The 27,564-nt window shown below is 40.6% G+C and overlaps 1 protein-coding gene across 3 annotated transcripts in view; it reads right to left on the reverse strand.

Annotated features, from left to right (window-relative positions):
- The window catches only part of mpripb (myosin phosphatase Rho interacting protein b), a 401,247-nt gene that overhangs the window by 72,449 nt on the left and 301,234 nt on the right, over positions 1-27,564 (reverse strand). For all 3 annotated transcript variants that reach the window (XM_078225341.1, XM_078225339.1, XM_078225340.1), the window contains 2 exons: positions 11,795-11,863; positions 3,995-4,084 (listed from right to left, as the gene is read on the reverse strand). In XM_078225341.1, the coding sequence (XP_078081467.1) occupies positions 3,995-4,084; positions 11,795-11,863 (159 nt within the window). The remainder of the gene's footprint in view (positions 1-3,994; positions 4,085-11,794; positions 11,864-27,564) is intronic.

Raw genomic sequence — 27,564 nt, forward strand, 5'->3', positions numbered from 1 at the left:
TTTTCCCCCCAAGGTGTTCCACTGATGTCATTGATAACATAGCATTCATTGTCTCTGTACATAATGTATGTGGGCAAATGGGCATGGAAGAGTCATGAGTAGACATGGGGAATTTCTGGAGTACATACAGGACGGTTTTCTGGAGCAATACATTGAGGAACCAACAAGAGAGCAGGCCATCTTGGACTGGGTGTTGTGCAATGAGAAAGGATTAGTTGGCAACCTAGTTGTCAGAGAACCCTTGGAGAAGAGTGACCATGATGTGGTAGAATTCTTTGTCAAGGTGGATAATGACGTAGTTGATTCTGAGACCAGGGTCCTGAATCTCAGCAAAGGTAACTATGATGGTATGAGGCATGAATTGGCCATGATGGACTGGGAAACATTACTGAAAGGAAAGACAGTGGACAGGCAATGGCAGACATTTAAAGAACGAATAGGCGAACTCCGAAGTTATTTATTCCTGTTTGGTGCAAGAGTGGTAAGGGAATTGTGGCCAAACCATGGCTTGCAAGGGAAATTAGAGATAGTATCAGATTCAAGAAGGAAGCATACAAATTGGCAAGGAAAAGCAATAGGCCTGAGGATTGGGAGCAGTTTAAAATTCAGCAAAGGAGGACCAAGGGATTGATTAAGAAGGAAAAATAGAGTATAAAAGTAAGCTAACAGGGAATATAAAACTGACTGTAAATGTTTCTTATAGATACGTAAAGAGAAAAAATTGACAAAAACAAATGTAGGCTCCTTACAGTCAGAAATGGGAGAATTCATAACGGGGAATATAGAATTAGGCTGTAGAATTAAATTTGAACTTTGCTTCAGCCTTCACAAAGGAAGACATGAATAATGTACCAGAAGTGTTGAGAGAAATATGTTTTAGTGAGGAGCTGAAGGAAATCAGCATTAGTAGAGAAATGACTTTGGGGAAATTGATGGGATTGGAGGTGGATAAATTTCCAGGTCTTGATAATCTTCATCCCAGCATACTTAAGGAAGTGGCCCTGGAAGTAGTAGATTTATTGGTGCTTATTTTCCAAAATTCTTTGGACTCTGGAATAGCTCCTACAGATTGGAGGGTAGCTAATGTATGCCTGCTATTCAAAAAGGGAGGTAGAGAGAAAACAGGAACTATAGGTCAGTGAGCCTAACATCGGTACTGGGGAAGCTACTAGAGTCTATTTCATAACTCGGCATTTGTAAGGCAGTGGTATAATCAGGCAAAGTCAACATGGCTTTACAAAAGGAAAATGATGCTTGACAAATCTATTGGAATTTTTTGAGGATGTAACTAGTAGAGTTGACCGAGGAGAACCAGTTGGTGGTTTATTTAAACTTTCAGAAGGCTTTCGACAAGGTCTCACATAACAGACTAGTATGTAAAGTTAAAGCACATGGGATTGCAGGTGATGTCTTGAGATGGATAGAAAGCTGGTTAGTAGATAGGAAGCAAAGAGTTGGCATAAATGGGTCTTCTGATTGGCAGTCAGTGACTAGTGGGGTTCCGCAGGGATCTGTGCTAGGAACCCAACAATTCACATTATATATTAATGATTTGGAAGAGGGAACTGAATGTATTATCTCCAAGTTTGCAGATGATACGAAGTTGGGTGGGAGGGTGATCTGTGAAGAGGATGCAGAGATGCTTTAGTATGATTTGGACAGGCTGAGTATATGGGCATCTGCATGGCAGATGTAGTATAATGTGGATAAATGTGAGGCTATCCACTTTGGTAGGAATAATAGGAAGACAGATTATTACTTGAATGGGTGCAAATTGAGAGAGGTGGATACTCAACGAAACCTTGGAGTCCTCGTACATCAATCACCAAAAGTAAGTGCACAAGTACAGCAGGCAGTAAAGGCGGCAAATGGTATGTTGGCCTTCATAGCGAGGAGATTTGAGTATAGGGATAGGGATGTTTTGCTGCAATTATATAGGGCTTTGGTGAGGCCACACCTGGAGTAGTGTGTGCCCTTATCTGAGGAAGGATGCCCTTGCTATAGAGGGAGTACAGCGAAGGTTTACCAGGCTGATTCCTGGGATGGCAGGTCTGTCATATGAGGAGAAACTAAGTCAGTTAGGATTATATTCACTGGAGTTTAAAAGAGTGAGGGGATCTCAGAAACTTATAAAATTTCCAATAGTGGAGAAGTCCAGAACTAAGGGTCATAGTTTGAGGATAGGGGTAAAACTTTTAGAACTGAGGTGAGGAGAAATTTCTTCACCCAGAGTATGCTGAATGTGTGGAACTCACTACCACAGAATGTAGTTGAGGCCAAAACATTGTTTGATTTCAGGAAGAAATTAGATATAGCTCTTGGAGCTAGAGATCAAGGGATGTAGGAGGAAGGGGGAATTAGGATGTTGAATTCGATGATCAGCCATGATCAAAATGAATCGCAGAGCAGGCCCGAAGGGCCAAATGGCCTACTCCTGCTTCTAGTTTCTATGTTTCTATATAGCTGCCAAATCCAAGCTATGGGTCATGACTCCTCGGAGTCATGGAGAAACTTGCCCAACTTGACAAAAATTGTGGGAGTCCAAGAGAAGCCATAACAGAGCCTGCCAGGTCATGAATGCAGGGTGCTGGTGCTCACACCCTTATCCCAGAGGTGAAAATTGGGGTGCCAAAATTGGGCAGGAATACCGGAATTGGGTCCTGCCTGCCATTTTTAAATGATTTGTGTTGTCCTTCAACTCTGTGAAAATCTGGGCCTTTGAGTACAAAGACATGGAATTCATACTAAGCCTTTATAAATCAGAGCATTAACTGGAATATTGATTTTATTGTCACATGCATTAGTTTTACAGTGAATCCAGGATCAATGCCAAGGTCATCGAAGGGTGCAGAAGGGATTGGTAACAGGGTCTTTAGTTATATGGAGAGATGAGAGAAGTTGGGCTTGTTCTCCTTAGAGGAAAGAAGGTTAAGAAGACTGAATAGGTGTTCAAAATCATGAATGATTTTAATAAGCAAAAACCATTTCCTGCCGCAGAAAGATTAGTAACCAGGGAACAGGCATTTAAGGTAACTGGCAAATGAACCAGAGGTGAGAATTTTTTTAAATTGCAAGTTGCGACGATCTAGAATGCCTGAACAGGTGGTGGATGCAGATTACATAATATTATAGAGTTTACAGCACAGAAACAGGCCATTGAGTTCAGCAGGTCCATGGTTGTGTTTTTCTTCACATGAACTTCCTCCAATCTTGCTCCACCATATCCTATCAGTATATCCTTTCCCCTTCCTGTAATTATATGAATGGGAGCAGACTAGTGTGAACTAACTACCAACAGAAACTAGTTGGGATGAATTTCAAGTTTCAGTATTGTATATTCTATGTAATTTTATGTAAAGGAAAGATGAGATCAACTAACTCAGTTAAATCCAAGAATCAAAGCTGGGAATGGTTTGTATGTCTTTACGGTCACATCATACAAGCAGCTAGTCTTGCACTGCCAAAATTCATTGCACAATCAGCTTGATCGGAGGAAATATAATACACCATTGTAAGAAAAAAATAGATTAAATCAAACAGCAACAACAAACTGGGGTTACTGGTGAGTGGAAGGTTAAAAAGAATCCTAATTCAGTCTCAAAATGGGGTGTTTCAATCTATTGATAGTAAAACAACACTGAAAGGTGAGATTCAATAATACTTTTTTTTTTAAAGAAAGGAATCTGATAAATTCCTGAAGGGGAAAAATTTGCAAGGCAATGTGGAAATGGCAGGGGCTGGGATTAGCTGGATCACTCTTTCAAAGCACAGGCACAATGAGTCAAATTACCTCCTTTTGTGCTATATTATTCCAAGCTTTCATTACATACAAAAACAAATTACAACGAGGGCATGTTTCAGACTCAAAAACAAATCTCAGTACTAGTGTAAGCCATAGCAATGCATCAGAAATTGCAGCAGGAAGATAACAACACACTGAAGTACATGTCAAGTCAGTATAAATTTTCAACATCATTTAAAAGCATCAACTTACATGGATTTGGAAGCCATAGTTGCGCTGGACCTGATATTCAGTCACATTGTAGCAAGTAGATAAATCAATTTCACCATCCAGATCTGATGCCTGTGGCAATAGGGGTTAAAAGTAGAAACGGTCAAATTGATTTGGCAAGTCACACAAGAAAATAAAAATTAGGAGCAGGAGTAGGCCATTCAGTCCTTTGAACCTGCTCTTCCATTTGATAAGATCATGGCTGATCTGACTGTTACCGTACATCCACTTTCTTGTTGATCACCTCATAACCCTGAAGTCTCTTGTCAATCAAAAATATATCTTAAAAAATATATATTGTGGGGATATAGGCTCCAATCCAATCACGATAGCTGGTGGAATTTAAATTCAATTAATCGATCTGGAATTACAAGCTAGACTAATGGTGACCACAAAACCAATGTTAATTGTCATAAAAATACATCTGGTTCACCTTTGTCCTTTAACAAAGAAAATCTGTTGTCCTTATTCTATGATTCTACCACAGGGGAGGCAGTGATGCAGTGGCATCGTCACTGGACTAGTAATGCAGAGACCCAGAGCAAGATTTAGGGACCCAGGTTCAAGTCCCGTCACAGCAAATGGTGAAATTTGAATTCAATAAAAATCTAGAATTAAAAGTTTAATGATAACCATGAAACCATTGTCGATTGACATAAAAACTCAGCTATTGCACTAATGTTCTTTAACGGAGGAAATCTGCTGTCCTTATCCAGTCTGGCCGACATGTGACTCCACAGCAATATGTTGACTCTCAAATGCCTTCTGAGACAGAGTGCTGTTAGGGACCAGCAATAAATGCTGACCCAGCCAGCGATGCTCACGTCCCATAAAAATGAAAAAAAACATGGTCCGGCCTACATGTGACCCGCAGCAACATGGTTGACTCTTAAATGCTGTTACAAAGTACAAAAGGTCTGAATAAGGGCATTGACCTGGGCACCGAAAACAACAAGGGCATACACAACCCTGTTGACCGTGCAAAGTCCTCCATACTCACATCTGAGGCTTGTGCCAAAATTGGCAGAGTTGTCCCACAGATTAGTCAAGCAACAGCCTGACATTGTCTGCAAGATGTGATTCAGTGAGAATGACTATTTCTCACACACTATCATTACCATCCCTGGGTATGTCCTATTCCATCTACAGGATTGACCTACTAGAGGTGGCAGCACAATGGTGTACATTATTAGGGAGTTGTTCTGGGGCTCCTCAACATTGACTCTGGACCTCATGAAGTCTTGTGACATCAGGTCAAACGTAGGCAGGGAAACCTCCTGCTAGTCACCACCTACCATCTCTCCTCAACTGATGAATCCGTACACCTCCATGTTGAATATCACTTGGAGGAAGTACTGAGGGTGGCAAGGGTGTATTTAGAGTTGGGGGGCTTCACTAAGAGTGGCCCGGCAGCACCACTATTGATTGAGCTGGCTGAGTCCTAAAGGACATGGCTGCTGTACTTGGATTCCGGCAGGCAGTGAGGGTATCAATAAGGGGGAAATCTACCTGCCGCAGATACATCAGTTCATGACAGTATTGGTAGAAAAGTGTAAACCACACAGTCCATGTGGAAACAAAGCCTCAATTTCACACAGATAATATCCTCCATCGTGTTGCATGGCATTACCGCTGTGCTAAATGGGATAGATTTCGAACTGATCTAGCAACTCAAAATTGGGCATCCATGAGGCTCTGTGGGTCTTCATCAGCAGCAGAATTATATACAATCACAATTTGTAAAGTCACGGCTCAGCATACCCCCTATTACCATGAAACCTGGGGAATAACTCTGGTTCAAAGAAAAGTGCAGACGGGCATGGCAGGAGCAGAATCAGGCATACCTACAAATAAGGTGTCATGCTGGTAAAGCTATAACACAGGACTACTCGCATGCCAAACAGTGGAAGCAGCATGCAATAGTCAGAGCTAAGCGATCCCCTCAACCAATAGATCAGATATCGGTTCTGCAGCCCTGCCACATGCAGTCATGAATTGTGGTGGACAATTAAACAAACTGGAGGAGGAAGCTACACAAATATGATAGGGGAGCTCAGTACACCAATGCAAAAGACAAGGCTGGAGAATTTGCAGCCACTGTCAGCCAGAGTGCCGGGTGGATGATGCATCTCATTCCCCTCTTAAGGATCCAAGCATCACAGATGCCAGTCATCAGTCAATTTGATTCACTCCACGTGATACCAAGAAATGGCTGAAGGTACTGGATACTGCAAAGGTTATGGACCCTGACAGATTTCCAAATATAGTACTGAACGCTTGTTCTCCAGAACTCACCAAGCTGTTCCTGTAGAACTATAACACTGGCATCTAGCCAGCAATATGGAAAATTTCCAGGTATGTTCTACACACAAGCAGGAGAAATCAAACCCAGCCAATTGCTGCCCTATCAGTACTGCTACTCTCAATCATCAGGAAAGTAACGTCAACAGTTCTATCAAGTGACGCTTACTCAGCAAAAACCTGCTCAACTGACCTCAGTTTGGGATTTGCCACTTGGCTCCTGACTTCATTACAGCCTTGGTTCAAACATGGACAAAAGAGTTCAGGTGAGAGTGAATGCTCTTGACATCAAGGCTGCATCTGACTGTGTGTGGCATCAAAGAGGCCTAGCGAAACAAAGTCAATGAGAATAGTGGGGGGGCCTCCATCATAAGATCAAAAGTGGGGATGTTCATGGATGACTGCACAATGTCAATGTTTAGTACCATTCGCAACTCCTCAGATACTGAAGCAGTCCATGTCCATATGCAGCAAGACATGGGCAATGTTCAGGCTGGGCCTATAAGTACCAAGCTCCATGCAAGTGCAAGGCAATGACCATCTCCAACAAGACAGATCTAACTGTCTCCTATTGATATTTCATGACATAACCATTGCCGAATCCTCCACTAGCAACACTAAGCAGAAACTCAACTGGACTAGCCATATAAATAGTTTTGCTCCAAAGGCAGTTCAGGGGCTGGGAATTCTTCAAAGAATAATTCACCTCCTGATTCCCCAATGCCTGTTCCACATCTCCAAGTCGCAAGTCATGATTGTGATGGAATACTCTCCACCTGCTGGAAGAGCGTAGTTCCAACAACACCTAAGAAGCTCATCACTATCCAGTACAAAGCAGCCTTCTTGATTGACACCAAATTCACTATCTTCAATATTCACTCCCTCCACCGCTGATGCACAGTGGCAGCAGTGTGTATTACCTACAAGATGCACTGCAGTCATTTACCAAGGCTCCTTCAACAGCAAATTCCAAACCCACAACTTCTGCCACCTAGAAGAACAAGGGCAGCAGAAACATGGGAACTTTGCCACCTGAAAGTTCCCTTTTAAGTCACACATTATCCTGACTTGGAACAATATCACTATTCCGTTACTGTTGCTGGGTCAAAATCCTGCAGCTGCCTTGGTAACAGCACTGTGGGTGTTCCTACAACAAGATTGCAGTGATTAAAGACAGTTCAGCACCACCTTCTTGAGGCCAATTAGCGATGGATAATAAATACTAACCAAACCAGCAACACCCACATCCCACGAACGAATGAGAAAAAACTCCATCTCTTGAATCAGTTGAATGAGCGTTCTCTGAACTGCATGAAAATCAATGCCTGATTTTTATTTAATATGTAACAATTGTCATAATAAAGGAACCAAAATCACGACAAAATCTGTGATTCAACAATATAAAACAAAGTTAATGATTTTCTAGTTTCTGCTCAGAGTTGAACAAAATTCGCAGCCATTGATTCTTTTTGATTGTGTGCTGAACTGCCCATGCCCTCTATAACAAAAAGCATCTACTTCCTTCGAGGCAACAAAGCCCATCTCCATCGCTACCTCAGCTTATTTGTTGCTGAAATCCTCATCAAAACATATTCCTGCCAGATTCAATTGTTCCAATGCAATCTTAGCTATTCACTTAGCTTCCACCCACCAATAAACTTGAGCTTATCTAAAACTCTGCTAGCCGAATTCTAATGAACACCAAGTCTCGTTCCCCCATCACTCCCTGCACTCTCAGGCTGACGTTAAACTTTTTGACTTTAAAATTCCCATCCTCATATTCAAATCTTTCTTGGTCTCATTCTTTTTATTGACAAAGTCACAGCCAAAATATCACTGCATTTTCTGCATTCAGTTTTTTGACTCAGTAGACTCTTTTTTGCTAGGAATATATGAATATATGATTGAACTGTTGATTTCAGAAAACTTGGTTGGAATTCATGATTTTTCAAGACGATACTTCCTCAGCTGGTGTTTAGATTCAACACCAGCCTGGGTTGTTGAAGCTGTCTTCATGGATGATTTATCATCGTGCTTTACCTTGATCAGTTGACCCCACTTCTGGATGTCTGTTTTGTATTGTTTCAATGTTGCCTTTAAGCAGTCTTCACGTATCAATTCACTCACCCCCAGGGTCGCATTTTGCCAATTCGGGAATTTCCATTTTCCTCCCCTTCCATCATTAGCAGTCACGCCTTCAGTTAGCTGGTCCCCAAGCTCCGGAAGTCCGGCCTTAAACCTGTTTGCCTCTCTCCTCTCTTAAAACCTAGCTCGTTGCCAAAGTTTTAGTCATCCACTTTAATACCTCATGCTTTAGCTAGTTTCAGCCTTATTCATATGAAGTATTATGGAATGGTTTCCTGCATTGAAGTTGTGACATAAATGAAGTGTCGAATGGTGGTCTAAAAACAATCTTGGATCATAACAACAAATAAATTGCATACACTGACTGCAAAAAAAACAAGGATCACATGTTTGAACTCAAATGCCATGACAAATGGTATTTTTTCTTGGCTTTAGATACACTAAGCCAGTTTAGTTGGCAAGCTTGGAAGAATGCAGTGCATCAGTTTTACTGCTGGCACAGACGACAGGAAATTGCTTAGGGCACATCATATACTCTTTGTTTATTAAGTCAGATTGGGATGTTTATAATTGGAAGTTTTCTTATTCATTAAGAGGTGGTTTCAAACATTATTCATCATTTGCGACACTACAAACACAAAATACAAGATCAGCTAGGTCTCCTTCTGCTGCTTGTAGCCAAGTGACCTGAGCTGGAAACAAGACTAGACCAGATGGGCTGTTATGGCTATACTGTCAAATAACCTGCTGATGCTCATCCTCAAGGCTGACATATTGGGATCAAGTTCTGCCAGCGCCTACTGTGGAACCTCAGCATGAGTCTGTCCTATGCCTTCGTAAGGAAAAAGATAGGACTGGAAAAACAAATACCGATTTTCTAAATTAAGACAGCTCCAAAATGTCGCCAAAATAGTGAACCTTCTGCCCATTAAGTGCATCAATACTAAAATCCAAGAAAGCCTTATTCTGATGTAATCATTTAACTAAAAGGAAAATCTGTAGATTAGTAATTCAGCACGAGTCACCAAATTCCTTTGCTGAGAACTGACTGGCAAGTAATTATCTTGACCACTAAAGCTAAGCTCTAATTTGTCATGAGTAACTGCTGTTAAATTACCCACATGTCCATTCGTTGTCAGAAATCTTCCATGCTTTTAAAACTAGAATCCATCTTCAATCCACATTTTTGCTCCAACTGGATAAACAAATTGTATTTTAAAACAGTGCATTCTAAGTTTGAGGCCACCTTTGGGAAAATGAGACTGCAACCCTGTATACACTGACAGCTGGGTCAAATATCTGTTCACCTCCAGTTCCTTGGGTAAATATGGAAGATTTCTGGCACTTCTGAAAGATGCTTTGATATATTTCATGTTAGAGCTAGTTTAAAAAGAGTAAAGTAAATACTCATTAGATTCAGTTGTATTTTGATTGTGCTGCACGTTGTATGGGAAAGTTGGTCAGTACTAACACAAACAAGCTAGATATATCAATTTTATTTAGAAGAAAATACATGCTTAAATTAGATTTAAAATGATCTTTTCACCCCAAGATAAAGTTATCCTAATAAAAACAGAAAATGTTGGAAACACTTTTGTTTGTTTTCTCTTAATCCAATATTTAATTTCCTCTATTTATCTTTTTGCACATGGATATGACTGCTTCATCTTCCTTCTCCATAGTTCCTCTTGTTTCTTTCTCAGTTCTTCAATCTCATTGGTAAGAGAAATACATTGTTCGTCCTTCCTTTCAGAGGTTGCAGATATTTTGTTGCCCTCACTACAGTTAGTAGTTTGCAACTGCAGCAAGTTACAGCACAAAATCTTTCAGCTGGAGGGTACAGCAAAAGTCTAACCAATTAGCAAGCCTCAAAATATCAACCAGGTTCCTCAATATTTGGCCCAATATTTCCTTCAGAACTGGAAGGTTTTAGAGATGGACAGCTGTTAAGCAAATATAGAACTAGCAAAAGGTGTGACAGGGAAATATCAAAAATGGGAGTTGTGTAATTGGGTGGAGGATATGAGTGATTAAATGCCAAAAGGAATGACGGTATAAGGGAGACAGTAATGGGACAAGTATAATAACAAAAGATGGGTCTTGGAAGAGGTCTAATCATACATGGCAGAATAGTAGACAGCAAAGGAAGTATTAAAAAACTAGAAGGGTTTTGTGATCTGCGAGCACAGTAGAGGGTTTCAGTGATCTGAGTAGATCAGTAGATGAAAAGGGTACGCAGACCACCCTGTTGGCCATGTACTGATAGGGGAGTGCTGCACTATCAAGGATCTTTTGTTGTATCTTTTCCAGGCCACCTTTTCCCAGGCTCTGTACTTGTCTCATCATCTCTTAACATCTTCAATTTTGATGAAAGGCCAATTTGAAATGCTGGTTTTGATTCCCTCTCCACAGATACTGCATGACCTGCTGAGTATTTTCTGTGTTTTCTATTCTTATTATAAATTTCCAGCATAGCAGTATTTTGCTCGGGTTTAGTGAAAATGCCTTTGATTGCACAAGTCCCAAGAGAAAAATACCCTGGCATCTCAATTTCTAGTTGGTACAGTAATTCAGCATAATGAAACTAGCCAGTGGCACACTGCAGCCAAATTAGAAAAGGTCTGACGGTTCATGAATAGAATGAAAAGAAAATGACACTTTTGCATTTATACTGCATCTTTAACATGTGGTAAAACATGAAAGGGTACTTCACAGGAGTGTGATAAGCTAAAACGTGATACCAAGTCATATAAAGACAAGTGATAGAAGGATCATCTTAAAGAAGGAGAGATGGAGTGGACTGGGGGAGGCATTCCAGAGCTTAGGGCCATGAAGGTTGAAGGCACGGCTTCAATAGTGGGGTGATGGGAAGTGGGGAATACACAAGAGACCAGAGTTGAACAAATGCAGAGCTCTTAGTGAGATATGACCACCTCACTTCAGGTTACTCCTGATCCTTCTGTCCTGAGTTGCAGTTGACAAGGGTGGATTAAGATTTTGACATAGCAATGCGAGTGTGTACTGTCACTTTACTGTCAGTGTGGTTCACTGAAACGCACATTTTGTTTTAAAGGAGTGACAATCATAATTGCTACTCCTTATTAATAATTAATCTATGGGGATCAAGAACAACTTATGGCCAATACTGTAACAACACTTCAACGGAAATAAAAGTCTGAAAATGTGCAAAAAGCAGGGCCTAATCCAGTATCATTCAGTTTCTAGCATTACCTCAAAAAATTAGGCCCAATATCAATTTTTCATGTTCATTTTTCTATACAGACATTTGCAGAATGGGCAATCATCATACACATATTATTAGAGCTGCCAAATAGAGTTCAGGATAGTTTGCATATTCCCACTGACTTCTGAATAATTTCCAAACATAATGCTTACATCCTCAGCAATTGAGTCCTTGTAGTAACGCAAGCTATGGTCAGTCAGCACAAACCAGTATTTCTTCCACTGAAAAGCAAACAAAAACATGTATTAAAATGTTTTCTGATTAATTGCAAATAATATTTGACATTCCAGACAACTCTAAACACACAGTTGCTGCAATTGAAGTCCAGGAAACCTACTCTGCAATTACATACCAATGCAGTGGTAAAAAAAAAGGCAAAAAGTAGAGTGCTTTCAATTAACTTGTTTAATACTTCTCCCCCCAGCTTCTCTTCCTGCTGGAACAGAATTACACAGATGTTTGTCACCTCCAGTCCCTTGCCCAAGTGACAATCATTCATGTTTATACCTTACTGTTGTTGACAGCCTACTTTGGGTAACAGACCCACAGGCGAGCACAAAAAACAATGGTCATTGGATATTTCAGGACTGGGTATTTTTGCTTCCTTAACCCACGCACACCCGAGATTCAGTTGCATCACCTCTAGTGCTGCAGTTGAGATCAACTATTTCAGCATGCACTGGGAAACCTGGCATCTTCTTAGTTCATAGCATCAGTCACTCCAATGACATACAACTTCTGGTCTTCATTCACTGCATGTGTAAATACTAGTTGTTCTAACCTTTGCTGAAAGGCTCAGCTTAAACCAGGAACTTAATGGCCATAATTTTCTGGCTGTTCCCACCAGCAGGATTTTCTGGTCCTGCCAACAGCAAACCCCTATCATGGGTTCCTGAGTGGCAGGAGTGCATACAATGGGAAACCCTGTTGACAGCGGTGATCCCACCGCTAGCTAATGGCAGGCTGGCCCCATCACTGTAAAACACACCGTGGGGACACATGGAAAATCCTGCCCAATATGTCAGTGATCAAATGGGGCCAGCCTACTTGCTGGCACTGCATGGCACAGCAGATGTACCTTATATTTCTTAACATGGAGGCAAGCTTTATCATAAAAACATTATCATGTATCAATTTATTTTGAGATATGGCTTTGCAACCACCTGCAGTGTCCAAAGCATAGGAGGTTAAGCAGTCATTCAGCTAAAGGCTAGACAGAAGAATGTTAGTAGTCTGTTTCGTGCCAGTTATCACAGCTAAGCATGATTTTATTCTCGCACAGGAACATATTAAGCAGCATGCAGTTAAGAGCAGCAATCCAATGATTTTCCCTTAACTGCAGAGACATGAATAACAGATGTGTTGAGTATAGGGCTAACGGGAGGACTTTGAATAGTGTGGAGGAGCAGAGGGATCTAGGTGTATGTGTGCATAGATCCCTGAAAGTTGGGAATCAAGTAGATAAGGTTGTTAAGAAGGCATATGGTGTCTTGGCGTTTATTGGTAGGGGGATTGAATTTAGGAGTCGTAGCGTTATGTTGCAACTGTACACAACTCTGGTGCGGCCGCACTTGGAGTACTGTGTGCAGTTCTGGTCCCCACATTACAGGAAGGATGTGGAGGCTTTGGAGAGGGTGCAGAGGAGGTTTACCAGGATGTTGCCTGGTATGGAGGGGAGATCCTATGAGGAGAGGCTGAGGGATTTGGGATTGTTTTCGCTGGAAAGGCGGCGGCTAAGAGGGGATCTTATTGAAACATATAAGATGATTAGAGGTTTAGATAGGGTGGATAGTGATAGCCTTTTTCCTCTGATGGAGAAATCCAGCACGAGGGGGCATGGCTTTAAATTGAGGGGGGGTAGTTATAGAACCGATGTCAGGGGTAGGTTCTTTACCCAGAGGGTGGTGAGGGATTGGAATGCCCTGCCAGCATCAGTAGTAAATGCGCCTAGTTTGGGGGCGTTTAAGAGATCCGTAGATAGGTTCATGGACGAAAAGAAATTGGTTTAGGTTGGAGGGTCACAGTTTTTTTTTTTAACTGGTCGGTGCAACATCGTGGGCCGAAGGGCCTGTTCTGCGCTGTAATGTTCTATGTTCTATGAAGCCATTTATACGACTCCTACCCAGTTTTCTACAAGTCAAAATATTTTAATGAATGACATTTTCTCAATATATCCATTTACTTTTTTTCAATGTTCAGAATATTGACTATTGCAGATGCACGCTTAGAGTTTATAACCATAATTTAAGTGAATAGATGGCCAGTGGTATTATGTTTCACCACCTACTTCAAAATACGAATATAAATATTTATAAATATCAGCTATGAATATAACATGAATACAAGAGCAACCATAAACATTGAATGAGGAAAATTTGTGAAGAAACTACGATGCTGTTAAATTATTAGTTGACTTGGAAACTTAACTATATATGGGTCTGATTAGTGTATTTTAAAGGATACCGCAATTCTAAATGTGAACACATTTCATCAAAAATAATTGGTGAGGTGAGGATTTTAACTGAAGTGGGGTCCCATCTTACAATGGCTAATTTGGTCCTTCACCCAGTGTCCATACAGGCGTGGTTACAAAGGGAGTCACTCAACAGTAATCAACAGCAGGAAACAAAATAGTGTTGACCTCTTCCCAACCAAAGTCCATTGCAGCATCAACTTTTTATCTTCTTACTCTCTATAGGGCAACATAAATCAAGGATCCAAATTATGATTTTGCTAATCAGACAGCTCAGAAGAGATTTAAAAAAGGCACAATGAAATTTATTGAATCCACATGTTTCTTGTGTTTGATATCAGAGAAATGAGGCCCAAGCCTTTCCTCCCTACTCAGATAGAAATACAACATTTTAAAATATTAAACCAAAACCTCTTCCAAGCACCCTAATGAAGGTATTAATATTTCAAAAAGTAGTTTGTGTTAAACCGATGAAAATGCCACAATTTTCCATACATAATTTTCTTATTGAGAACGCTTTTAACATAACTTCACTAGGTCTTAGTATATTAAATATTCATCAAAGCAATCAGTTTGCTCAGAGACTCGAGAAAAGGTCAGTACTGATACTTGGTTCCAATTTTACTTCAGTCTGAACGTCACACCGATGGCCTGTGCAATTGACCTCAGAGCCAGCATTAACTGATCATCTTTTGATGGAAAATTGGAGCATTTTAGTTACTGTGTTCTGGTGGTTTATTTTGTTTTCACTTTTTCTATTTCCTGAACTGCTGCTGGATCTGGATGAAAGATTTTGCAAGTGGAAAACTTGTATTTTTCAACAACAGGCAAATGTTTCAAATGAAACAATTCTGAATTAAGTATAACAAATTGCTTCTAAGATCTTCTAAATGAAAATTAAACATTTAAACCACTGGTATGTTCAACTTCAAACAGAATATCCCAGTAAATGGTGTCTGGTACCCAAATGTAATTTATCTTCTGTCCAAAGAAAGTGTACAAGCATACAATTCCTTTAACATCTTTTCCTTTGAAAGAATCTATAAATTAGGATTGTTATTTGTATAAATACCCTAGTAACGCAGGATACAACAATATCGCCATTACCTGCATTATGAATCCTTAATATCAGTTCCATTTCCTAAAACCTTCTGAATGGGGGGGAATGGAATAATGAGACAATCGCTAATGGAATTACCATGAGCAAACTGGCAGAAGGCTTTGAGCTGCTCATCTGGTTTGTTGCCCAGTTAGGGAATTATTTTAGCTGACCCATTAAAAACAACTTCAGTTCCTGCTGCAAGCTGAGAATCTGAAAATAAGCATGATGTTTTCACCTTCCAAGCTTTACAGATGCCACCCCAGCTCTGATTGAGGCCCTTAAGCAACCAATTAGCCTCTCCCCACACTGTCTCAATTTTGACGCTGGGAGGCATGGGGAGTTTAACAAAGCCACGCTGCTTGGACCTCAGGCTGGAAATGAGGTGGCATCTGGATGAGGAAGTGGAGGGATGGGTTGGTAAGTTTGCTGACGACACCAAGGTAGGTGGTGTTGTGGATAGTTTGGAGGGATGTCAGAAGTTGCAGCGAGACATAGATAGAATGCAAGACTGGGCGGAGAAGTGGCAGATGGACTTCAACCCGGATAAGTGTGTAGTGATCCATTTTGGCAGATCCAATGGGATGAAGCAGCAGTATAAAATGAAGGGTACCATTCTTAGCAGTGTAGAGGATCAGAAGGACCTTGGGGTCCGGGTCCATAGGACTCTTAAATCGGCCTCGCAGGTGGAGGATGCGGTCAAGAAGGCGTATGGCGTACTAGCCTTCATTAATCGAGGGATTGAGTTTAGGAGTCGGGAGATAATGCTGCAGCTTTATAGGACCCTGGTTAGACCCCACTTGGAATACTGCGCGCAGTTCTGGTCACCTCATTACAGGAAAGATGTTGAAGCCATTGAAAGGGTGCAGAGGAGATTTACAAGGATGTTGCCTGGATTGGGGGGCATGCCTTATGAGGATAGGTTGAGGGAGCTTGGTCTCTTCTCCCTGGAGAGACGAAGGATGAGAGGTGACCTGATAGAGGTTTACAAGATGTTGAGGGGTCTGGATAGGGTGGACTCTCAGAGGCTATTTCCAAGGGCTGAAATGGTTGCTACGAGAGGACACAGGTTTAAGGTGCTGGGGGGTAGGTACAGGGGGGATGTCAGGGGTAAGTTTTTCACTCAGAGGGTGGTGGGTGAGTGGAATCGGCTGACGTCGGTGGTGGTGGAGGCAAACTCGTTGGGGTCTTTTAAGAGACTTCTGGATGAGTACATGGGATTTAATGGGATTGAGGGCTATAGATAGGCCTAGAGGTGGGGATGTGATCGGCGCAACTTGTGGGCCGAAGGGCCTGTTTGTGCTGTGGCTTTCTATGTTCTATGTTCTATCTCCCCCAAGAGTACACTTTCTAGCCTTCCACTGGTGGGCCTCATCTTCTCTCTCCGCCATGAAAGCCCCTGCACTTAAATGGTCCTGGACCCTGGGACTTAGAATCTGGAGATGGCCCAGTCCAGGCACTGCTAGGACACATTAGTGTGGCCAGTAGCTCTAAAATGGGACTACCACCAGAGTGAGGTGCAGAAGTCTCATCTTCAGCCAATTAATGCTCCTTGGAGCTTCAAATGGTTATGGGGCTGCCGTTACCAGGTTGGGGGGAGGTTTCTACCAAATCTTACTATCGGAAAAATTTGCTTATGTTCAGATAATAATAATTACAAAAACATTATCTGAATGTATTAGTCTTATCTTTCAGTATTAATTTATCATAGAGAATCCCAACAGTGCAGAAGGAGGCCATTTGGCTCATTAAGTCTGCACCGATTCTCCGAAGAGCATCATAAAACCATAGAATCTCTACAATGCAGAAGGCCATTCAGCCCATCGAGTTTGCACCGGCTCTGGAAGAAAATCTTATCCAGGCACACTCTGTCCGTCCTTTCCCATCACCCCGTGCATTTACCATGCCTTATCCATCTAACCTACACATCTTGGGACACTAAGGGGCAATTTAGCATGGCTAATCCACCTAATCTGCACATCTTTGGACTGTGGGAGGAAACCGGAGCACCCAGAGGAAATGGCAGAAACTGCGACAATGCACAAACTACATAGACTGTCACCCAAGGCCGGAATCGAACCCAGGTCCCTGGCACTGTGAGGCAGCAGCACTAACCACTATGCCACCCAGTCAAGTTAGTTATCAGAGCTTTCATAGTCCTTACTTGTCAAAAACATTTGTCCTTTATGCTGGTCACACACTCAAATAGTAACTCTAAAAATACTGGATTGAATTTTAGGAGTGTACCTTTAAGAGTGCCTCAGTTTGATATTGGGTTTGGGAAAGGGAGGGGTAGAACAAGGGGGGGGGGGGGGGGGGGGGGGGAGAGAGAGAGAGTTTTAAGCCATATGTTGCCTTATCTTGTGTTTACTTATGCTTGCCAAAAAGTGTAACAATGCTATTTTTCTACCACTGCAATTTTTCAGAAAAGGCAGTCCATTAAAGATTATATTAAAATGAGTGGAAATGGGTTAAGAACTGGTATGGAGCTGAACTCCATCTGAAGACTATTATATCTCTATAAACAATCATGCTTCCTTTTTCATTCAGTTTCTCTATCTGCAGGAAGCCACCTCACAACAGTACACCCCCAAGAGAGAATCAAGGTCAATCATGGATCGGAATTGAGGAATGGCCAGGATGACCTGTTGTCGGTTTGCATGTTGCTGCAAAATGCCCACAGTAGCACACTGTAAAGGTTGCTACAAAAGTGAGAGCTTATAAACGTCCTTTGTTTATAGCTCAGGCTGGAGCTCCTTTTTTTGATGACTAAACCTTCAGCTCATCGCAGAGCACTCTCCTCATCAATTTGAGAGAGAACTGAATCCACACCAGCTATTTTTTGCTCGAGTATAAACCAATGTAATTTTTTTAACCATTTACCTTGCCTAATGTTCTTTAATCCATTTACACAAAAGCATACCACTAGTAGCACAAAATATATTCTTGCTGATTTTTGAGGGAGAGAAAAGATTGAATTCCCAAGCAGAATTTGAAGACCACTTAAGACAATAGAAAGAGAGATCTTACATTTATACATCACCTTAGACATCCCAGGATAAAGTCGCCTGCTTAATTGGCACCCCATCCACCACCTGAAACTCTCACTCCATCACCAGCACACATTGGCAGCACTCTGAACCATGTAAAAGATGCATTGTAGCATCTCGTCAAGGCTCCTTCAACAGCACTATCCAAACCTATGACCTTCAACACCAAGAGGGTAGAAAGCAGCGGATGCATGGGAGCACCACGATTTGCAAGTTCCCCTCCAGGTCACACAACATCCTGATTTAGAATGAAACTGTTATTGAGTCATAAACATTGAATTCCCATCCTAACAGCACAACAGACCACAGCAGTTCAAGAGGCAACTCAAGGGCAATTAGGGATTAGCAACAGTCTTGCCAGCAATGCTCAACCTATGGAAGAATAAAAAAATGCCAGAAGTTCTTCACAGCCAATGATTTACTTTTGAAAGGTGTCATTACTGTTCTGTAGGCAACATGGTAAACAACTTATGCACAGTTACGTTCCACAAACATCTGAGATAAAAGCCCAGATAATCTGTTCTTTGTGGTCTTGAGGGATGAATGATGGCCAGGACACAAGAATAATTCCAATTCTTCTCCAACCTTAAAATGGTTGGCACGACATTGTGAGTTTGGTGAGTCATTAGAAGATACTCTTTGAGATCATCTAGTTTGTGGTCTCCAAAATGAGGCTATCCAAAGAAGATTGCTTACCGAACATCCTTTGACTTTAAAGACAGCAGTAGAAATCACCGTATCGATGGAGCTGGCTGTTAAGGAGGTGCTTCACAACTTGGTGCACAAATGAAGATTCACAATTTGGGAACTGCCCATAAGTCGTCAAAACTGCAATAAGCATGTCACAGATATCCCAAAATAGGCCATTGAATGAGAGAATGCTGGAGTAAGGCTAGTCAATGTAAAAATTGTGGCAAAATAGGTTGCATTGCCAAAGCTGGTTGGACTAGACCAGCCTCCCCCGAGAAGAATTTGTGTACCTTCAAGAAGACGTTGCATTCTACAAAACGAATTTACAACATGGAAGGAAAGAATTACAAAAGAATTATCCAGACAGAGTGGATCACATAGATTCTGGGTGATTCCGAAGTTAAATGGACAACCTTTTAAAATAAAGGTTGATACTGGTGTTGCAGTATCTTTAATTCCGGAGACTACACACCGACAAAACCTAAAGCAGCATCTTTTAAAACTAACTGATGTGATTTTAAGGGACGTGCACAGAAGAGATCATGCCATTAAAAGGTTATATCATGTTCAACGTAGAGTTGAATGGACAAACAGCGGAATTGCCTCTCCATGTGGCCCATGGTAGTTTTCCAGCTCTATTTGGGAGATCATGGTTGGAGAAGATAAAACTTAACTGAAATGCCGTCCAACAGATTGATTGGTGCCAAAACAGATCTACATCATCTTCTGGATAAATACAAGGGTGTATTCAGAGAGACACTTGGTTCAAATGAAAGGAGTTCAAGTGACCAAAAGGTCTCAAAGCAAGAACGTGTGCCATATGCAATTCGTCTCAAGGTTGGGGGAGAATTAGTATGACTCGTAAGCACTGGTGTGCTAGAACCAGTTATAATGAGTGACTGGGCCACCTCCATCATACCTGTCATGAAACCAGATGGTTCAGTTTGTATTTGTGATTTTAAAACAACCAGAAATCTGGCAGGGTGCTGATCAATATCCGCTTCCTTTAATTAAAGATTTGTTTGCTGGGTTATTCAGTGGGCAGATTTCAGCAAGATTGACCTTTCACAAGCATATTTACAGATGCATGTAGCTGCTGAATCTCAACCATTGCTTACCGTCATTACTCATCAAGGTCTTTTTTGTTATAAAAGATTGCTTTTTGGATTGACATTCGCACCAGCCCTATTCTAAAGATCGATGGATCAGATCAGTGCCACCTGGATGATATGCTTATTACGGATTCCAGTGACCAAGAGCACTTGAATAATTTAGAAGCAACATTGAGACATCTTTAAGCAATGGTCTGCGTATCAAGAAAAAAGTGTGACATTTTCCAGAAGCCAGTCCAGCATTTGGGTCACGTTATTGATAGTAAAAGCCTACATAAAGCACCCAAAAGATGGACGCTATTTTAGAAGCGCCAATTCTGACAAATGTTTCTAAGATTTGTTAATCATGACAAATTTCTTCTTAACTTAGTAAATTATGCAATGGCTTTAATAATGTAGCTATTTGTGAAACAGTCATGGGCCTGTGCAATAGAATGCGAGAAAGCATACAGGATGTCAAAGATGCTTTGCAGAAGTCTTAAGTATTGGTTCATTTTAATCCAAAGCTACAGTCACTGCTCGCTTGCGATGCTCCATCTTTGGGTTAGAGGCAGTCGTTATGCATATTATGCCTTTTGGAGAACAACCACCAATATCTTTTGCTTCTCGTACTCTGACTAGTACCGAATCTAACTATGCTCAGCTACAAAAAGAAGCACTGAGTATAATTTTTGGCATACAAAGGTTTCATCATTATCTGTATGTGGCAATTTCACATTATTGACTGATCGACCTTTTGGGCCATATAAAGGCAAACTGTGGTGAGCTGCTAGCCGATTGCAAAGATGGCCACTGATCTTACGATATAAAGTATCAATATGTGTGTCATGCTAATGCATTATCACCCTTCCCTTTATCTATTTAGCAGATGCCAACTAGTTTTGCTTGCAGATCATTTACTTGTAACAGCTTCTCAAGTTCAGAGACATACCAGAAATGATGCCGTGATGGGGAAGGTGATGGATATGGTACTGAAAGGAACGAAAGCTGGAACACATCGTCCGCATTCTGATTAGAATGCATGTGTGTCAGAAAAGCTCGAGTTGGCTGTCCAACAGACACATGGGTTTCTATTGTGGGGAATCCGAGTGATCATTTCTCCTAGACCGTGTGGAAGAGTTCTTGAACAACTACATAAAGGACATCCTGGTATAGTCTGGATGAAAGAATTAGCATGTAGTTATTTTTGATTGAAGAAAAAGTAGAACAGTAGAACATGTTCGTAGTCAGAATTGATGTATACTCTAAATGGCCAGAAGTTATGAGATCCACTATAACTGAACAAACCATTGGAAAACTTGGAAATTTTTGCCAGATTTGACAAACTGGAACAGATTGTTAGCGATAACAGTTCACAGTTTACTTCACAAGAGTTTGAGGATTATTTCAAAGTAAATGGTATATAAAATCTGCACTTCATCAGCCATCAACCAATGGAGTAGCTGAAAGATTCATAGAATCCCTTAAACATTCTTTAAAAGCTTCAAGAGAACAAGGTTTGTTATCACGTTGTGTGAATAGCTTTTTGGCATCTTACAGAAACACTACTCATGTAACTATCCAAAGTTCACCTGCATTACTACTTTTAAAGAGAAAGTTGAGAATTACGCTTGAATTGTTATTACCTCCAGGAACCTCAGAGACAAGAAGGGAGGGCAAAACAATGCCTTATTTCAACAAGAAGATCAAGTGTTAGCGTGTAATTATGCCATGAGTGGGGAAATGGGTACCAGCCATAGTTTTAGCAAAAACAGGTCCAATTTCTTACACAGTTTGAACAAAGATGAAGTAGTTTGCCATGCTGACCAATTGCTGTCATCTCGAAATGATTTCTCCAAATCATCTCCAGAAGCACTAACTTCTTTAGTCCCTGTTTAGTTGTGAATACTACTACAGAAGACTTAGTTGCATCTGAGTTGCCTGATGATTGTGCCCATGATACTATATCAAGTGAGAAAGATGCAGAACTAGTTCCAAGAGAGGAAGTATCTACTGAAGTTTCAAATCATACTTCTCGGGTCAAGGGCAGCCAAATTCCAGAACGTAGTATACAACCAAAGAGGAATAGATGTCCTCCTGATCGACTGTCTTATTGACTGTGCATTATGATTAATGGTGCATAGTACTTATTGTGTCCAGAGTATTATTGATCCTACGTATAACATCGTAATAATTTGTCATGACCACAGAAGTAAAGGGGAAAGGATGTTATATATTTCAGTAGTTGCTTTAAGAGCAGGTCACATGATTTGACAGTGATGTCATTGGGATCTTTCAGAGAATCCTCTTTTAGTTTCACTTTGTACAGAAAACCTCTCTTTCAATAAACCTGTTGTGTGTTACTTTAACTCTACATGTGCAAACCACATCTTTTCTTTTTGTTTGGACATAGTTAGGACATTACACATACAAGCAAGCTTATGCTGATAAAGTATCAAATATCTAACATGTTACTTCAGTGTGTATCAGATTTAACATCTGCAAAGACAATGATAACTGGTCAATAAAATCCAATTTTTAAAGTGCAAAGCTACTGGATAAGTCCAACCCAAAAAAAACTTACTATACCACTCTTGGATGTGACCAATGTGACGTACATTTCCAGCATTTTCTATTAGAAGTACATTTATACCATGTTTACTGGTATTGGACCGGCACTGGAAATACAAAGGTTATAACTGCATACTCCTGCTTTGGAAAAAGAAAGTAACATGCCAGGAATTCCCATTTGCTTTTCTTTATATGCATGCCATTTAAAATGTTCCATCTTCATCTAATCCATGTGACTTACTACAATTCTCAATTAACAAGTTTACAGTTGATTTCAATCTTTACTGGTAGATGATTGGTAAAAAAACAAACTGCACACTAACAGGCAAGTTAGAAGTTGTAATGTATCTTCACATATAAACATGATGTGATAAAAGCTTTGACCTTCCAGTATTTAATAGAGTCAAACACTGCTTAAATATTTAGTCATGAACTGCTGTGCCGCAACATCTTCTATCCCTCTCATTCATCCTGTTTTAAAACGACATTGCTCTAGTGTTGTACCTAGACTGGGGACCAAATCTTTTGTGGACTGGCAATCACCATCAATTGTAGCAAGGGTCAAGAGTCAGTATATAGCTATCCAGCAGTTAGAATTGGTTTTAATTCTAACTTTTCCTGAGTGATTAATCTGCCAAAGAAGTCAGAACTATCCCAAGTCTCTGACTTTAAATTAGAGTTTTGGAGGATTCCAGATGCAGGGTAATTGCCAAACAGAAATTGAAACTTCCTGGGTAATTCCCGTGCAGCCCTTGCATAGGGACCTCTAAGAGGTTCCCCAATGCATCTTCCAAGGTGCCTGCAAGATGCAACCAGACAGAGATCTAGGCGAATGTGTTTGAAGTCCATTGTGTAATGTCTGTATCAGTTGACATGAAGTAAAGGTCAGGTTCTTGTGCATTCCAGTTATTCACATAGTCAAAAGGGTAAGCAATCATCATTGCAGTTGTCATTGATACTGTCAATTCTGAAGTTATATCCAGTCAGATTTTACTCCTGATGTTGAAATGAATCTCCTGCATCTGCTCATATTTCACTCAAACTGCCTTTTAAGCATTACATGTCAAAATTTCACAACATTAGAACAGGAAGCAATCATCATTATTGATTGCAAAACTGCTCACTGAATGAAAAGTAAGTGCAAAGAAGTCTTCATGTCATCATGACTAGCTAGTATAGTTCTTTGGGAAATGCAAACAGTTTCAGAGAATAGTGAGGCTTTTACAGGTGTTAACTGATGTAGTGATTGGAGACATGGGCAGAATTTTAAATGTTGTCCCCAGTAAGAAAACTTGCTGCTGGGTGTTTTAGTGCAATTCAACCACACCGAGAATTGATTTGAGTGGAGTGGAGACTTAAAGACCCCAGCAAAACTGTCTCCTCAGGGATCAGTGCACTGTTTTTAAAGGGCGCCTCAATACCTCCTAACATCAGGGTATCACATCCGACCCCACGTCCCGCTATGGGGTTACCCAAGACCCCAGCATCTTCAGGCCCTGGCCCCGATAGGCCACACCTGCCAGTGTGCAGTGCCAGGGCACCACTATCCAATCATTTCCCCAACTACCCATGGGCTTCAATGGTCTCCAATCCCCCCAGTATGGTCATCACCTAGTAGTGATTCCTACTAGGTTCCCATTGCCCCGGGGTTGGATAATCCCAGGAGCAGTGGGAATCCATTTTAAAGCCAACAGAGCATACTTAAATGAGGAATTAAATAGGCTAATCTGGTTCATGCCCTCCTTGGTGGAGGGGATCCCAAAGCAGGTTCTCCCTGGCGCTAAACGCACTTTGGCTCCTTCTCTGTGATTCTCTGCCCCCAGTGCAATCTGAGCATGAGGCCAGAGAACCACCTCCATAATCTTTATTATCACATGGTTTCTGGATCACTGTAGCATGGCAGACATTTCCCTTTATGTTTAACTCACTGCACTTCTCAGCCTCTTTTTGTCAGAGACTTTGGTTTATATCCAACAGCTTCTTTAAGGCCCACGTCAAATCCAATCATGAATTGCCAAAAGGATAAAAATGGTCATATCCCAGTTTAAAATCTCTGAATCAGCACTCTTGCACCTGGATTTACATTAGAGCAATGTTTCTTCCCAATGAATATTACATCAAACTACCACATGATATTATCATCTTCCCTGAATAATTGGCCCAAACATTCTTGGCTGGTTTCATGTCACAAGATAAGCTGGGATAGATAAATGCACATCGGATTGCCAGGTGGCTGAATCAAAAAACCGTGGGGTAGGTAGAGTCAGTAAAATGCATTGGGATAAATAATGGGAAGTGTTTTTGTCTCAGAGTCTACTCCAGCAGGCTAACATGTCAACAACTTGTAATTTGAACACTGAATTCCGGGATTTTCTTGAGCTTCTACTGGTGATTTATATACCCCAGTGAATTTTATTCCTTTGCTTTCTGCGACCAATACTCCCAATACTTCACTGTGTAAATATCTGACTTTTCTGCCTCTACTCCACAGCATTTTGTTCCTCTTCTTTCTTCCAAAGAAATTACAATGTGCTTCTCCCTTTAATTTTTCCTATTTTTGTGTGGTCTCAGGTTTTGGTGTGGCCAATAAACCATATTAAAATATGCTAATTAAACAATTTCTTTGGCTGTATATTCTCCCAAGTCTCCTCTGCCAAGGAGAGTAAAGCTGTTATTTAACAACCATTTTGAAGAAGGAAAACAATCGTAAGTGCGGCTGAAGTTCGCAGTAAAAATTTCTCAAGTTTTATTACACTGTCCTAGTTAAAAGATCCTGAGTCATTATGGACAATTTTTAGCTGGTCGAAAAATTAAGTCTCATGTTTAAGGGTTTGCCCTTCTGCAGCAGAATCACAGGAAGTAAACCATAAATCTAACCCACATTACATCTCACCTGGAAGAAAATGACAGATCCTCTTGGTGTAAAAATGTTTGAAAATTCCACAAGATCAGATGGAAAATATATTCCATTCCTAATATCAAAATCTTATACCAATGCAATTAACTCTCCAAACTCCCCGAATTCTTGCACCTAAAAAACCATTAATAATTATAGCCCACAATTATCCATTAAAAGCGCCTTGCTGCCCAAGTATATTAAAAGTGCTGCAGCAGTGCAGTTGTTGCACAAATTAATCAAATTTTCGAACCATAGAATCTGTACAATGCAGAAAGAGGCCGTTCAGCCCATCGAGTCTGAACCGACTCTCTTACCCAGATCCACTCCCCACCCTATCCCCATGACCCCATTTAATTTACCATAGCTAATCCACTTAACCTACACATCTTTGGACACATGGGGGCAATTTAGCATAGTCAATCCACCTAAACTGCATTTCTTTGGAGTGTGGGAGGAAAGTGGAGCACCGAGAGGAAACCTATGCAGACACAGGGAGAACATGCAAACTCCACACAGACAGTTCACCCAAGGCTGGAATCAAACCTGGGTCCCTAGTGCTGTGAGGCAGCAGTGCTAACCACTGCACCGCACCCATTTATTTAGCAGTTGCTTATATATGTAATTTTAAACAATATTTATTTTTCATGACACTATTATGCAGTTAACAAAAACAAACCAAAAAAATTAATGAATTGATTTGAGAGTTGTGCCTGCAATTGTGTGTTAAAATAACTTGCCCCTTCCTGAGCCCCTTTTTTTGAAACATATTAAATGCATATATCTTTCCAAGTACTGCCACCAGAAAAAAATAATTTTCACCAAACACAAATGAGGGGTACAATTTTCTACTGACAGGTAATGATTTACAGTTGGGAAACATGAATCTAGCTCCTGCAGTACCTCACAGCATAAATTTTCATTATACAAATACATCAAATGATGGGCAACACCTCAGATAGGCCAGAAAGAAAATTCCCATATTCACAAATAAAAATAAAACCTTGACCTCAAGTGGGAAGCAGGGATTTATGGACAGGAAACCTTGACTTCAATGGATAACAAAGAACTTGTTTAGAATAAATGTTACAGAAATAGGTGAAGAACAAAAGACAAAAACCTCAAAGGAGTTACTCCACAGTATATTTTCTAGCTAACTGCCTAATGTTCTGGATAATATAAACGTCAGAGGAGCTTAATGGGTCTGGGTTATATCTGCTTGCCACTAGCACAAGGCTGTTGCTTGAGATGGGTTAATAGCACTACATTTTGGGAACATATGGGACACAATGTTGCCAATTTGGATTATGCATCTTAGTGGTGCACGTCAGAAAAAGGGCTTAGACAAAAAAGAAATGTCTTGCTCAAAGCAGCAGCAACAGGATTCCCACTGAATTATTTTTACACAGCTTATCAACAACAATTTTTATAAACTAGTAACATACCAAGACTGTAATGGCATGCAACACAAATTGTACCATGTCAAGATTATGAATCTAAACACATTGTTATTCCTACCAATCAGAAAACAGTGAACATTTCTATGGGGTGGAACTTTAAAAGAAATCCACATTAAATGCTAAATTATGAATTATTTTGTAAAAATGTAAATTTAAAGGTGCATGTCAAGCTTTTCTGACACACAATATCACTACAAATAATTCAAATCCCTACCTACCCCACATAAAATTACACTGAACTATCAGTGAAACAAAAATATTTTAAAAACTCTAGTGTGGTTCATGACTCAATGGTCTATGGTTCAATTTTGAGTGTTTTCTAAGTAATCTATTTGCAGCCGGGAGGGCAGTAGGGTTACCAGTGATGAAATTTTCATGGATTTTGCTTCAGTTTGCGAGATAGGATCCTTTGCTGGAAATTCTGTATGTGGCATAACCCAAGATAGAATAAAATAAAAACAGAAAAAGCTGGCAAATCTCAGCAGGTCTGACAGCATCTGTGGGGAGAGAATAGAGCCAACATTTCAAGTCTAGATGACCCTTTGCCAGATTCCTAACAAAGCTCTGATGAAGGGTTATCTGGACTCAACTT

Source organism: Mustelus asterias, chromosome 12 (assembly GCF_964213995.1).
Source record: "Mustelus asterias chromosome 12, sMusAst1.hap1.1, whole genome shotgun sequence".
NCBI lineage: Eukaryota > Metazoa > Chordata > Chondrichthyes > Carcharhiniformes > Triakidae > Mustelus > Mustelus asterias.